The 14,398-nt window shown below is 42.1% G+C and overlaps 2 protein-coding genes across 3 annotated transcripts in view; both read left to right on the top strand.

Moving 5' to 3' along the window:
• LOC126761794 (COMM domain-containing protein 4) overlaps positions 1 to 14,398 on the top strand; it is a 64,415-nt gene that overhangs the window by 33,842 nt on the left and 16,175 nt on the right. The gene's annotated exons all lie outside the window — the stretch shown is intronic.
• LOC126761789 (glutactin-like) overlaps positions 1 to 14,398 on the top strand; it is a 29,655-nt gene that overhangs the window by 8,547 nt on the left and 6,710 nt on the right. The window contains exon 8 of one of the 2 annotated variants that reach the window (XM_050478179.1): positions 91 to 674. The exons of the other annotated variant lie outside the window; for it this stretch is intronic. Within the exon in view, the coding sequence (XP_050334136.1) occupies positions 91 to 297 (207 nt within the window). The 3' untranslated portion in view covers positions 298 to 674. Of the gene's footprint in view, positions 1 to 90; positions 675 to 14,398 lie in introns of those variants that run through there. 2 annotated transcript variants of the gene reach the window in all.

Below are 14,398 nucleotides of genomic sequence, written 5' to 3'. Positions count from 1 at the left end.
CTTTTTAATTGTTTGTTGAATGGTTGGGTTGGCTGTCGTTTATGTATGTATATAATTTATGAGTTTGAAATATTTCTATGCTCTGAACAGGTTATGTTAACTTTGACGGTAAGACTCCGAAGAAACCATACAACAAACTGGCTACCATACAAACCGACCGATCAAAATACGGACCTATATCTCTACAAGATCAAATTGACGCAAGAACTGAAGCCGCTTGACCACCAGAATCGTCATATGTTCGTGAATCGGGCTGAGCAACAAATTGAAAATGATGCGGATTTTCATCAAAAATGATGAGGCTAATTTCTGGCTGAATGGCTTCGTCAATAAGCAAAATATGCCTTATTGGTCAGGCAGCAATCCACACGTACTCCATTAGTCACCATTGCATCCCGAAAAACGATTCTGGTTTGGTGCAGCTTAAGGGAAGGCGGCGTCATTGTGCCGTACTTCTTCCGTGATGATAAAGACCAGCACATTACTGTGAATGGGAATCGCCACCCCCCAATGATAACAGAATATTTTTGGCCCAAATCTTATGAAAACTGGAAATGCTCCCGCACCCTCACTTAGGAGAAAGAATCATTTTGACGATTTTCTCCCCAAAAACCGGCGATTTAGAACACATTTTTATTTTTTTAAATTTCTGTATGAATCCAAATTCATTTTTTCTTTAATAAAAATATGCGCCATGCGATTCTGCAAATTTCTACATTTTTATTTTTTCTCTACGACTAGTAGTTTAGAAGTTATAAGCATTTTTGTATTCGGTGAATTCGGCGGTTGCTTGCTGCATGCTCCTGGTCGCCTGGTAGAAATCTGAGATTTTGGCACCAAATTGAATGCAATTTTTCTGCAGCGGCGGCGACTGCACTGGAAATTTGCGTGGTGTGTTGCATACGCAAAGGCGCGAAATTGGGAACACGGATGCGGGTATATACAATGCATACGCAAAGGCGCGAAATTGGAAAAACGGATGCGGGCATGCCCGGAAGCGGGACCTTGAGCGGAAGTGGAGTAACGGTACCCCACTTCCGGTCCGGACCCCAACCGGAAGTGGCAAACCGGAAACGGAAGTGGGGCACCGCACTTCCGGTTTGAACCCTAAACCGGAAGTGCCTGACCGGAAACGGAAACCATCAACCGGAAGCGGAACATCTAACCGGAAGTGCCTGGCCGGAAACGGAAATGGTCGATGTTTCCGGTTCTCCGTTTCCGGTTGAAGTTTCGAACCGGAAGTGGGGTACCGTTACTCCACTTCCGGTAGAGGTCCCGCTTCCGGGCATGCCCGCATCCGTTTTTCCAATTTCGCGCCTTTGCGTATGCATTGTATATACCCGCATCCGTGTTCCCAATTTCGCTCCTTTGCGTATGCAACACACCACGCAAATTTCCAGTGCAGCCGCCGCCGCTGCAGAAAAATTGCATTCAATTTGGTGCCAAAATCTCAGATTTCTACCAGGCGACCAGGAGCATGCAGCAAGCAACCGCCGAATTCACCGAATACAAAAATGCTTATAACTTCTAAACTACTAGTCGTAGAGAAAAAATAAAAATGTAGAAATTTGCAGAATCGCATGGCGCATATTTTTATTAAAGAAAAAATGAATTTGGATTCACACAGAAATTTAAAAAAATAAAAATGTGTTCCAAATCGCCGCCTTTCGAGGAATAAATCGTCAAAATGATTCTTTCTCCTCAGTGAGGGTTTTGAAGTGGGGTGTGGGAGGACTTCCGAGTATGTCTCTATTTATTCCGAGTCCAAAACTTTTAAATTCGAACATTTTGTCCATAAACGATTAGTTTTTGATGATAATACCCAATTTTTTGTTTGTTAATCCTTTTGACAATTAGGCAGTCCAGATCTGATGGGTTTAGATGCCTTAAATATTTATGTCTAAATTTTCAAGATATGTTCTCCTCTACTCGCTCTTCGCTCCCTCAAAAGTTCACTTCACGGAAACCGTTTTGAGTCAATTGTAGAATCGCTAGAAGCACATTGAAGGCTATGCCGGAAATTGACTTTAACAACTGTTTCGAGGATTGAAAAAAAACGTTGCTACAAGTGTATTGGAGCCAAGGAGGATTACTTTGAGGGGACGACATAGATTTTGAAGATTAAATGAAGAATTTTAAAATTATTAAGAAAGTCTTACTATTTTTTGCCCGTCGTAGCAAGTCCAGTCAAAAAATATTAAAAACGCCAGCAAAGCAAAAATCGCCATACTACACTCGTACCATACATATACGTACATATGTATGTATATATACATGTGGTTATTAGTGCAAAGTTCACAAAGGACCTCTCGGGTCTGGTTAATTTAGCAGAAAATGTTTTATGGTATAATTAGACACCCGTGCACACGGTCCATATTTACATGTAATGAGCATTTCACATGTTTTACAAATGCGCATATGAAATTAAGTCCAAGCACCCGTGCTCATATAACACATACACTAACACTATGTGTGTGCGAAGTACACGCGGTTTACACACACATGCATACGGCATATATGCCATAATCACAATTACAATCAGCGCTGCTGGAACACATTTTGCCACAGTGGCAATAAAAATATTAATGCTCATCTAGCAGACCACGTAACCGTTTGTGCGCCGCACTTCAACCCCTGCCGCCACCCCAGACGCAACAACAACGCTGTGCGCGGCAGCCACTTTCCACCGTAGCCAATTAAACTGAAAGGCGATTGGCGCAAAAGTCGCATAATTAATCTGATTACACAAGTTCTAATACGAGTAAATATGCGACCATTTATGCGTGGTGTGTGTGTGTGTGCGTGTGTGTTTGGTCATATCAATAAAGATTGAGCCGATTAGCAAATTCGTGGCAATATTATTATAGCCTCAGCCATTTCGAAATCTCGCCGTTGTGTTAATATTATGCCAAACATCCATCCGTATGAGCCAAAATGCCAATTCTAATTATGTATGAGACTCATATGCGCATATAAAGTGCATGAGTATGTGTGCGTGCCTCCTGAGTTTATTGATTTCATTGGCAGCGTTCGAATGGCTTATGATTTGCTGAATATTGGACTAGTTTTTACACTCATATGAGTATATATGTACATATTTGTATATATATATGTATATACATGTATGTATATGTGTATAATTATAAGTACATGCTTGTATGATTGTATGTGTGTACATATTATTAATTAAGCGAATATAGTGTGTTGCTGATTTTCCTCCTAACCTAAATTAATTGTGGACTAGGCAAGCGAGAATTATTTAGAAACGCTGACGAAGATTGATAAATTAATTTAATGAAATAAATTAAGTGAATTTATTAAATATTCTAATGAAAAAACATTTTGATTAAATTTATTTGACTAAAACTATCCACTTTTCATCTCTTCCTCTTTACTAGCGTAGACAGCGCTTACGCGCTTACAGCCGAGTTAACAACAGCGCGCCTGTCGTTTGTTCTTTTCGCTATTTGGCACCAATTCGAGGTCCCACGTACAGCCAGGATCTTCTCCACTTGATCTTACCAACGGCGTGGAGGCCTTCCTCTTACTCTGCTTCCACCAACGAGTACTGAATCGAAAACCTTCAAAGCTGGAGTGCTTCTTCCATCCGGACAACATGACCTAGCGAGCGCAGCCGCTGTCTCTTGTTTCTCTGAACTATAATAATGTCGCCGTATATCTCGTAAAACTCATCTTTTCATCGACTGCGACATTTGCCCTTGTCATTGTGCAAAGGGCCATAAATCTTCCGCGAAACTCTCATACTCCTAACATCGACTCATAAGAAGTTTAGCTTTTGTTCGTCGAGCGTTTTTTAATCTGACCCTTTGCGATACCAGATGGAGTTCAATTATTAGGTCCATGACAAGTAGTCATCGCCACCAGACAGTGACCAGTTAGTATTCCGATCATATCCCTACAGTCTCTTCTATCGAATGCCAATAGAAGTTTTGGGTATTTCCGATCCGCTTTTCACATGACTTTTGCAGTTTTGCACCTAGATAGCTCGTCTCATCAGCTTCTGAGAACTTTACTTTTCAATTCCCTACTCAGTCTAAAGTAGCACCTGTTGACAATAATGATTCTGCGTTGGATTTCAAGGCTGATGTTGTTGTTGGTGTTAATTCTGGTTCTAAGATAGACGAAATTATTTACGACTTCAAATTATTGACTGTCCACACTGACGTGTGAGCGAAGTCGCGAACTTTGCCGCCGTATTTGAATATTTCGGCCGGCGATCCCTGCCTATTTGTTGTTCTTCTGGCAGTTAATTCCTATTCGAACCTCTTAATAGTTGGACAATAGTACATGTATTCCATCATAATCGATTGGTGAATCGGGTTTTCCATCTCCTGATGTTACACCTTCTCTGCCATTCAGCTGACTGGAGAAGTATTCCATCCATTAATTCAGTGCTATCTGGACATCAACCCCTAAGTCACCTCTGTGGGTTCAACAAGAGTATGCTTCGCTCTTGAAACATTCCTGCGTATGCAATCTTCCGCTATTACGTATATGCGAGGTACATTCAATCGTATTCAATTCTGTCTTTTCTGCGGTGCTAAGGTTGCAGCCCTTCAGCCCTTTAAGAGCTCATAAAAGCATAATTCCGGTATTCGGTTCTATAAGTCAGCAAGAGGTCTTTTGATCAATACTAATTTGCATAGAAATTTAATTTCTATACCCACCAGCTCGGTGGGATATCTGAAAGCGTGAGCTCACAGCTGTTTAAGCCTTAATCTCGCAACCGCGGGGCAATGAAGAAGAAAGATGTTGAGGCAATTTCTTCCTTTATACATCTGCAATGGTGTCCGGTTAGCTTCTCAACTCTTCAGCATGAACGTCCTTAGGGCAATGGTCTGTTGGAACAGCCACAACCTGGGGAGAAGCTAACCTTATTGAAGGCAAAGATTGATATTGGGCCAAAAGCGATCATGGACTAGAGCTAGCCAAGATCATGAGAAGTGCAGCTATTCAGTGGTAGAACACGCGAGGAGAGCTGAACACACTATTTGTCGGAATCGCCGATATCGGTCAACTATAGCATAAAGCTGCCATACAAACTGACCGATGAAACTCAAGATATAGATATCTTTATATACCTCTATGTTAGAAAAAATGCACCTGTGAAGGGTATTATAGCTTCGGTACAACCAAACTCAGTTCTTATCTTGTTTTTCTCAATTCGTTTGAGTTTTATAGTTTTAAACGTCCATTCCCAAAGATTCGCTATTATTTGCTTAGCTTTTAAAATTGTTCTAGCACCAAGCAATGCAAATATGCTTTAAATTAATTAACTTTTCGCTTACGAATAGCGCAGCTTTAAGCGGATTAATTAATATTAACACATGAACCCCGCCCACTCATGGCTGTAGCGTGAACTCATGTTCAGCGTCGACAATAAGCTGTGAAATATGAGTTTGCCGTACAAACAATTAACACTAATGGGGGACAATGAAATTTCATGTGTGCGCTGACGACGGAGGACGAGTGGCGTCAAATCCACGACACATAACCATTTGTCAATACAATTGGATTGGCGGCCCGACAAGATGAAGACAAATACAAAGCGCGCCACACGCCCGTCCCCCCTTGGCAGGCGCTTAATAGCAAATCTAGCGCGGGCACGCTATGTACTCGTAATATTAACTGTACAAACACACACACACATGGACACAAGTATGTGTGCTTGCGCAGCGATCTGCATAAATCTATGTCGAACAGTTGGAATCAATGCAAATGGAACAGCGATAAACATTATGAATTACATATTTAAAAACGTCACGCCACAGCTGCGCGCATCACAATCCACAATCGATGCAATCGAAATGGAAATGAGCTATGAAATGTCACAAATCCACTGGCACACACACACAAACAAAGGCACAAACATACTGTAGAAGTGGCTGGTTGATAGCGTGGCATGGCGGGCGTGCGGCGGTGGCACTAAGCCGTGAAGCTTAGCGCCATTATGCGCGGCTGTCAATTGCAGGTGGCGCAGATAATATTCAAAGGATATGCAAGCGTAAGGACATAGCCGTACTTAGGCGCACAGAAGTCAATCAGCCATTAGAACTGCGCTCAAATGTGCGTTGGTTGGTTGGCGGCAACGGGGAGGTGGAGTGTTTGCATGCAAATTGACGCATTTAATGGCGTGTACGCCTAACCAGGCGCGCAATTGCAATTTTACGCTGTCAATTTGCATGGCTACATGTGGGTGTGTGTGAGTGCGCGATTGAGTTGCAAAAATCCGATTGGAGTCGCCAAAATCCGAAATAGCTAAAATTGTTTTTAATTTTGAATTCGCATTAAAGTGTGTCGAATGCGCCTAATGGCTCGAGGCAATGTCAATTGTATGCGCGGTTAACGGGACTTTGGCGAAATTTCGGTGTTAAGATAATCTCCGCTAATTCTTACATATGTAGAAATATTCATATGAGGGTTATAAAGGGTGAACCATTTCGAGGAGCCCTACTTTTTCAAAGAAAAAACACAGAAACTTCAAATTTACTGGGGAATGTTTATTATTATTCAAAAGAACATGCTTTGGCATTATTATGATTTTTTTTTTTTTTTGAAGATTATCTCTTTTAAATGTTGGCCGCGGCTACGTCTACCCGTAGAGTCCAATTTTCGATGACGCGTTCGAGGATTTCGACTGGTAACTGACGAATGACACGCGTAATGTTTTGCTTCAAGGCCTGAATCGAAGCGGAATTATCCTCATAGACTTTAGACTTTACATATCCGCTTAGGAAAAAGTCTAACGGTGTGATATCACATGGTGGGATGGATGGTTGCCAATCGAACGGCCCAAAACGTGAAATTATCTGCTCAACGAACTGTTCTCTCAATAAATCCATTGATTGACATGATGTGTGTTAAGTGGCGCCGTCTTGTTGAAACCAAATGTCGCCACGAGCTTTAATTTCAAGAATCAAATAGTCGGTTATCATGACGCGATAACGGTCGCCATTGACGGTTATGTTTTCACGGGCATCATTTTTGAAGAAATATGGAACGGTGATTGCACCGGCCCGCAAACCATAGATGAGCGCTGGTTTTTCTGGATGAAATGGTAGCTTTAGAATGTTTTCAGGTTTCTCTTAGTCCCAAATGCGGAAATTTTGCTTCATTACATACCCATTGAGCCAGAAATGGGCCTCATCGCTGAACGAAATTTGGATCCAAAACATCGGATCTTCTTGGAACTTTTCAAGAGCCCAAAAAAAGCGCCAAGTCGTTCCATACGTCAGTCCGAGTTGCTGCGAATGGCCCCGAATCGACTCTCCACGGTCTTCGTATACACTCTCCGCTACGGCTGCTTTATTTTCTTCACTGCGTGCTGGACGTAGTCTGTTCGGTCAAATATTATCTAGTAATGAATTTTGGGTCTCAAGAACTCTTTACAGAATGCGAATTTTCGTAATAAAATTGAGCGATTCGTAAACGTTGTTCAGACGTAAGTCTTTAAATGATGAAATACCAAACAATACTGAACAAAAATAACATGACAGCTTGACACGACTCACGCGTGATCTGTCAACAATAGGCTGTTGAAAATAGTACCTCTACTTGAATCACCCTTTACGTATTTAACGTTTTATTCAATTTGCTCCCTTTCCCTTTGCTTTCTTGTTTCCTTAACCATAAGCGGCAATAATTCAGCGCGTCGGACTGAGTTATATAACCTTGACGTTATTTTATAGTTTTCTACTTTTTTCTCACCACTATTTTTTTTAAATTTTTTTATGAATATCATTTTGGCTACGATTTATCCGCGTCACAGCACAAATGGTAACATGCCTTGCTTGCAGTTGTTGTTGTTCCTGCGCGTCGATTTCCATACGCAATCTAAATAGCGCTATAAATCAGTCGATTGGCAGCCGATTGGTTGGGCGGGCTTGTGGATGCGCCAGATTCGGCAGATTCGCGAAAGCAATGCATGAATTATAGACACAGGTTTTTCTCCACGGACGCAAATTCGGCGGCACACGCGTATGAGGCGGTAGAGCAGCGCTACAGGTGCCGCTGAGGTAGTTGGCGAATGAGTCCAGTTGTAAAAAAACCTGATTCTCTTCCACCCTAGCTGCCCAATTTGTCTAAGTTGGAGTATGGAATATATTTCTTTTCAACCGGCTGAAGGCTGGGCATTCGCATAGATATTATGCCAGCGACTCATCATCCTCCATGCATCTTCTGCATCTTGCCGAATCCACTTTTGCCATTTTCTGAAGTTTTCTCAATTTTCGGAAGGTGGGATCTTAAGGTTAGATGCCCTGTGATAACTCCTACAATGTTCGTAAGATCTCTTTTGCCTAAAAGTATGACATGTGGTAGGCCCATCAAATGCAGTTCAGTGTTAATACTAGGCTTGGCACTGCAGTGAATGTCCACATAATAGTGTTTAACTCAGATTTTCCATGTTCCAGTTTCACTATGTTTATAGTTCAGATATCGTGATGAAGAGTGCGTGAGGGCCGAAGCTCGATTATACTCCGTTGCAAAGTAGGAAGGTTCTTCACCTAAAACCTTTTTAGCATGCCTGTAATGCTCGGAACTATTTTCTATGAAAATTTGTTGTGAAACCGAGGTAACAAATTTTATTTTTTATACGGAAACTTGGACCAAATACTTATTTACATGTTCCCCCTCACTCCACCTCAATTTATTTATGTTTCCTTTGATTATGTAGATTATTTTATTTGCCAAAATTACGCTCCGCATCAACGCTGAATACCCACATGAATAACCTCATCATCGTATGTGGAAACAAGTAACACAAAACCCACTCCCCAACACCACGCACATTGGTTGCGGTATCGCATGATTTCATCATCGTTTTGTATGATTTATTTGAACTGCTGCCATACGTCGACTCGACGCTGATAACTACCCAGGCCTTCGGTACAAAAATGTTACGGTTGGAGCAGCGCATGAGTTACTAGCCAGCCGTCTTCAGCCACCACCACATTCATTTCCGCACGCAAAGAATTCAATTTACCATCACTATCCGCCTCAACTCACCACTTTGAGCTGGCGCTAGCTATATTGGTGGCGTTGGAGCATGTGGTATGGCGACGGACCAATGAGCCAGCCAGCGGCTCAAACCACCAGTGCCAGCGTTCGTAGGCACCAGTAGACGTACCGCAGGACTTACAGCTTTCAGAGATAAGCATTTCCATATTCCATGCAACAACAGTATGTAAATTTCCTTATGAAATGCCACAGCAACCGAAATATATTCCGTAAGAAAGCAAAGAAATCAACGCGACCAACTTTGAAGGTACTGTTATGCCATTGTGTGGGGAAAAAATATTGAAAGTTATATAAATCATAAACGAAAAATTGAATTGTGAATAAGAGTATGCGTGCTGGTACTTTTTTTGGACCGAAGAGAAATGCAAAGCGAGCGAAATGAAAAATTGTGACAGGCCACGGCGATTAAACGGAGAATCATTGGCGCTATTTGTGGAGAGCAGTGAAACATTTACAGGTTTTTATGATTTTTAAATACATATAAAGATATAGTTTTATGAGTTATGTTAAATATTGCTCAAAAGTAGTGGAGGCAACAAGAGTGTCTTCAATATTAAGATGTATCTCTATAGTTTTGGAGAAAATAGCGCTAAGCTCACACCTGTACTGAGTAGGCATCGCCGAAGTAAATACTTTAACTACTCATCCATGATCCAGTTTATGTTAGGTTAGGTTACGAGGTCGATCCCTACACGGATCTCACGTGTACGGCTTAGAACGCCCGTTTGCCAAAAACTTCTATACATATACTGGATAATAAGACACTTACAAATCGATAATGCCTTGAACCGTTCAGAAATTATTGCCGAAGGTAAGACTACCGAGTTGTTTCAGCCTTAGTAGTGCAAAGACTGGACAATGGAGGAGAAAGTGCCTAAATGTTTTCACATTATGCTCCTCCATACAACATTCACTACAAGCGTCAGTTAAAGGAGGTGAGAATTTCGACGTGTCCTTGTTCGGACCTCTTCATATTCCCAGCTTCCCTGAGCCTTAGAGTACACTTCGCAGTCATACACCTGCCGGCAATGTCCACGTGTACTAAATGGCATTAACTGCTATTGCTGGTGAGGTCCGTAGTGCACCGGAGATGCCGATAAAAGTCTTTGGAAGCGCTCAAGCGTTTTGGCAAGCGTAGCCTTTTTGAGCGTCTTCCACCAGAGGAATACACAATAGAACATTATTAGCTTGACTACGGTTTCGTAGAGTCAAAACCAGACCTTTTTGAGTGCCACTTCAGGCAAGTGACCGCCGCGGCCAGTAGTCTCCTTGGAGCGTACAGGGTTATGCTAAATGATTTGCGACCTGTGAAAACTCTTAATGAACCTTGATCTAGGTTCCGACTCCGATTATGATTTCAATACTGAAGCTTTTGGACTTGGTTAAATCCTGTGCTGGCGGTCAGAAGAAATGGCTGGCGGTTTAATGCCGAGACTGCCTCCGTCTCGTCAAAACCCTGGCAGACCTCGGAGCACGTTCCTCTCCCGTCATATTCTGTCCTTGAACTGGTCGGCTTTGAACACATTGCTCCATAAGGACGTATGACAACACGCGCCTTGGCCCTTTAAAAGAGATGACCTTGGAATCTTGTGATCATTAAATGCCACTGACCCCATAAACATGAGTAGTAAAAACAACTAAAATTAATGTGGGTGAAAGTAAGACGGAACCGATATGGAAATCGGGCAGTGTCGCGGGTGGCAATAGCGGGCCCACTGCCTGGGCGACGAAATCGTCCTTCACGAATAGCAATGAAGAAACTTGCTGTTGAAAGCGCGGTCACCAGCTAAGGTTGGTAAGACAGTCAGCAGAAGCCGCCCGCTTGGATGCATAGGTAGGGTTGAGGTACAAAGCGGATTCGCCTGCATCTTTGCAAGGCTCATGGTAGGTTCAGAGCAGGTAGTAGGTAGGCGACAACAAAAAGGAAGTTAAAGTAGGGTCGTCGTATGTCAGCAAAGATAATAGCGAATTGGCGTGTGCTTCCTCAAAGAAGAAACGCCGGATTTGCTTTAAACGGTGCGGTCCGAACTATTATTATAAACCGAGTAAACGCCATATAGTTCCCATATGACTGAGGCGGTATTTATAACCTATAAATATGGAAGAAAACTGCTATTTATTAAAGATCTTCGAAGCGAAGAAAATTAGGTAGGTTGGCTAGCTAATGTAGTGTATACATGAATTACATACCCTTTCCGAATATTTGTAGTATCGGGTTGATAAATCAACAAATCACGTTTCATTCTGTTTTTTAATAGATCTTCGTAATCCGCTTAGGTATCAAATAATCAAGTAGACCACAAGCCCAGCAATCCTCATATGGAAGACTGAAAAAATCTCGAGCTTCCAGCCATCTGTTGAAGGTCTTTTATTAATTAATTATTGCCCGGAACGACCGGGATTTGGTTATTAAAAACTGCAATGACAACCGTTTAACGAGTTTCCGGCGCTACCGTGTGCAACTCAACTACCCCTAATTATATTGCCACAATTCATTTTCATTTTATTTCTACTTTTACGCCGCTTTCGAAATCTTTGTGATCGGTTAATGATGAACACGAAATGATCTGCATTCGTAAAACGCTAGAAATGGTAAGAAATGACAACTGCGCATGCGCGTCGGACTTTCTTGACTTCCTATTGTTGTTGCAGTTGTTTTGTTATCTTTCAAAGTGTTTGATTTGCAAAAGTCAATTGGGAAATTAATTTACGAAACAAACAATGAAATCCTTCCAGTTTACCTAAAGGATATGCGCCTCAGCATTGTTGAATGCCATTGCCAGGGAATGAGCTTGGCTGTTTTTGCGACAACGTTCGTTGATGAGGGACTGACAGTGCATGAAAGGCAATTTGTGCCAGCTAATTCGCATTGTTGCCGATGTCATTAGGGGAGGAGAGCGCTGCCAAATATGGTTAAGGAGGAAGATTCATAAATTTCATGGTGGAATATAAAGGATAATTGAGTTTGATGACTAATTAAGGGTGGGAATCGAATATGCACTCAGCGAAAATTCGTCTAATATTCGAGGATTTTGAGTGTGCGCTCAAAACTAGTCAAGGATGGAATGATCACATGAACAATAGCACTAATCTTTTCTATATTAGACTTGAATTGATGCCTGGATACAGTGGAATCGCCGAAAACGGTAAAGCCGTGGACCTTACTAGGGAGAGAACCCTTATCTCATCGATGGAAAGCGAGTCGGTTGTCTGATGTCGTCTTGCGTTCTAGCGTGGGGGCTATGAACCTCCAATGACCTCGATAAACGCTCACCAACAATCAGAACTTGTGTGACTAAGAGATCCTTTTGGCCCGGAATGAAGATTAAGAGGGAGTGGACGCCGAAACCTATTGCTCGGGGTTGGATCTCAGGCGATTCTTCAAGGCTATTGTATACTGCAGTATCTTCCAAGCGGAAAACTTTGCGCCCGAAAATGTGGCTGAGATAGCTATAAGGTGTGGAAGCTGAAATATTTTGTTCAGAGCTGAATCTCAGGCGATCCTTCAAACTCCGGCATACTTCAGTATTTTCCAGGCGAAAGTTTTGCGAGTTCGAAGCAGGATCTCAGGCGATCCTTCAAGGCTCCGGTATACTGCAGTATCTACCATTCGGAAGTCTTTGCGGCCAGAAATGTTGCTGAAATAGCTAACTACGTTAAAGGTATGGGAGTCGAAATCCTTTGTTTGGAGCTGGATCTCAGGCGATCCTTTAAGCTTCCGGTTTTTGAGGTCAGGAAAGTGGCTGAGATAACTAACAACGCAGGAAACAGCTTAGAGAGGATCAACATATACGTCGACAGAGAGCCGGCAATCAAGGCAATAATCTCACATCGCATTCCGTAAAAGAATTTCCTTAGAAGCAGTAGATGTAGCGCTCCAAGAAAGCGACTGCTTACCACTATAGCATATACAAAGTGAACAAGACACCTTAATGCAATTGGCATGCTTTTTATCTAAGGGAAGATGAAATATCCGAAGAAATTTTTTTTCCTTCTTTTATTTTTCCTTGACGTCCTAACTCACATTTATTTACAGTGTACTCTCAAAAAAATTGTCTGTTTTCATCTTTTTGTCACCAAATAGAATTAACTGCATTTTCATTAAGCACACACTTTCCACCTTTCATAGCTGAACAGTCCCATTTGGATAGTAGTTAAACGCCAACTGCTGCTCACTTCAGGCAGCCTGACACAGGATCTACATAATTATGACAAACTCGAACGTCAGTCATGCAATCTAATTAGTTGTTGGTGATCCATCAAAATATGCAGCCACTGCTGCTACTGTCACCAAATCGGTCGGTGTTTGCCAGCGCATCTAGCTTGCCAAAGCCATCCAGCCGCGCTCTAGTTAACATTTACCGCATTCCTACTCTTTCTCTGAGGGTACTGTGTGTTCACAGAGCCTCCTTTCACTTTTTGCAGCGCGTACCACAACTGCGCGTGTGACTTTGTAGCCGGTTTCAGCCGAACGCAGTGCACATAATTGAACCAGATTGCTCGCTTCGCTGCGCAGTTGGTCTTTTATTTCCGCATAATTCACATTTTTCGACAAACAATTGGCTTTTATTGCCTGCATGAAGCACAAAAGATCGACTCGCGAGTGTGTGAATGTCGCTATAATGATATGGAGGGTAGGGCGGACAGTGTTGGACGACCTTCTGCTGGCTTTGTTGCTGCGTCTGCGCGCGCTCTACTATTCCGGCTCCCCTTAATTGGCTTTATCCCTGCTAATTTCGCACCTCAATGACTTTTTGTGCAGGAATGAGTGAATGGAGGACACACACTCACATATGTATATAAATATCACTGTTATGCACTGAGTTAGTGCCTCGACAATCGGCTTTTGTGTTATCCTTAAGCGCCTAACTGCGATAGCTGCGATTCATATGTATGTATATGCATGTGTCTGCTTCTTTTGTATGTGTGTATATGTCGGCTTGTGATGTATGTGACTTTAAAAGTGAAGTCTGTATGTCAATTCACCATTCCTGACACGGCGCTACAAAACGACTGCTAATTTGCTGCTCTCCTCGTAAGTGTCCTTCTCATCCCTTGCACTCTGCTTTTTATTATTTTCCACATTTTGAATTGCTGCTCAATTATTTAACTGATATTATTGTAATTAATTTTGTTGCAAATGATTTGAGTAATTGATATTTTATTTATCTTTTGTTGGCATCTTTCGCATTACATTCGGGATAGCATAGCTGCTCGGTTAGGTGCCTGAATCGGTGTCGCCGTTTGGGGTGGCCGAGTGTTGATGAGAAAACAGACATTTTGCTGATTCCAATTTCGATTGCGACTGTTTGTTGACTTTGTGGATTAATTGTGTTAGGAATTATGAACTTTTTGTTTG

This window comes from Bactrocera neohumeralis, chromosome 6 (genome assembly GCF_024586455.1).
Source record: "Bactrocera neohumeralis isolate Rockhampton chromosome 6, APGP_CSIRO_Bneo_wtdbg2-racon-allhic-juicebox.fasta_v2, whole genome shotgun sequence".
NCBI lineage: Eukaryota > Metazoa > Arthropoda > Insecta > Diptera > Tephritidae > Bactrocera > Bactrocera neohumeralis.
Note: the sequence above shows the minus strand (reverse complement) of the source record. Positions and strands in the feature narration are given on the sequence as shown.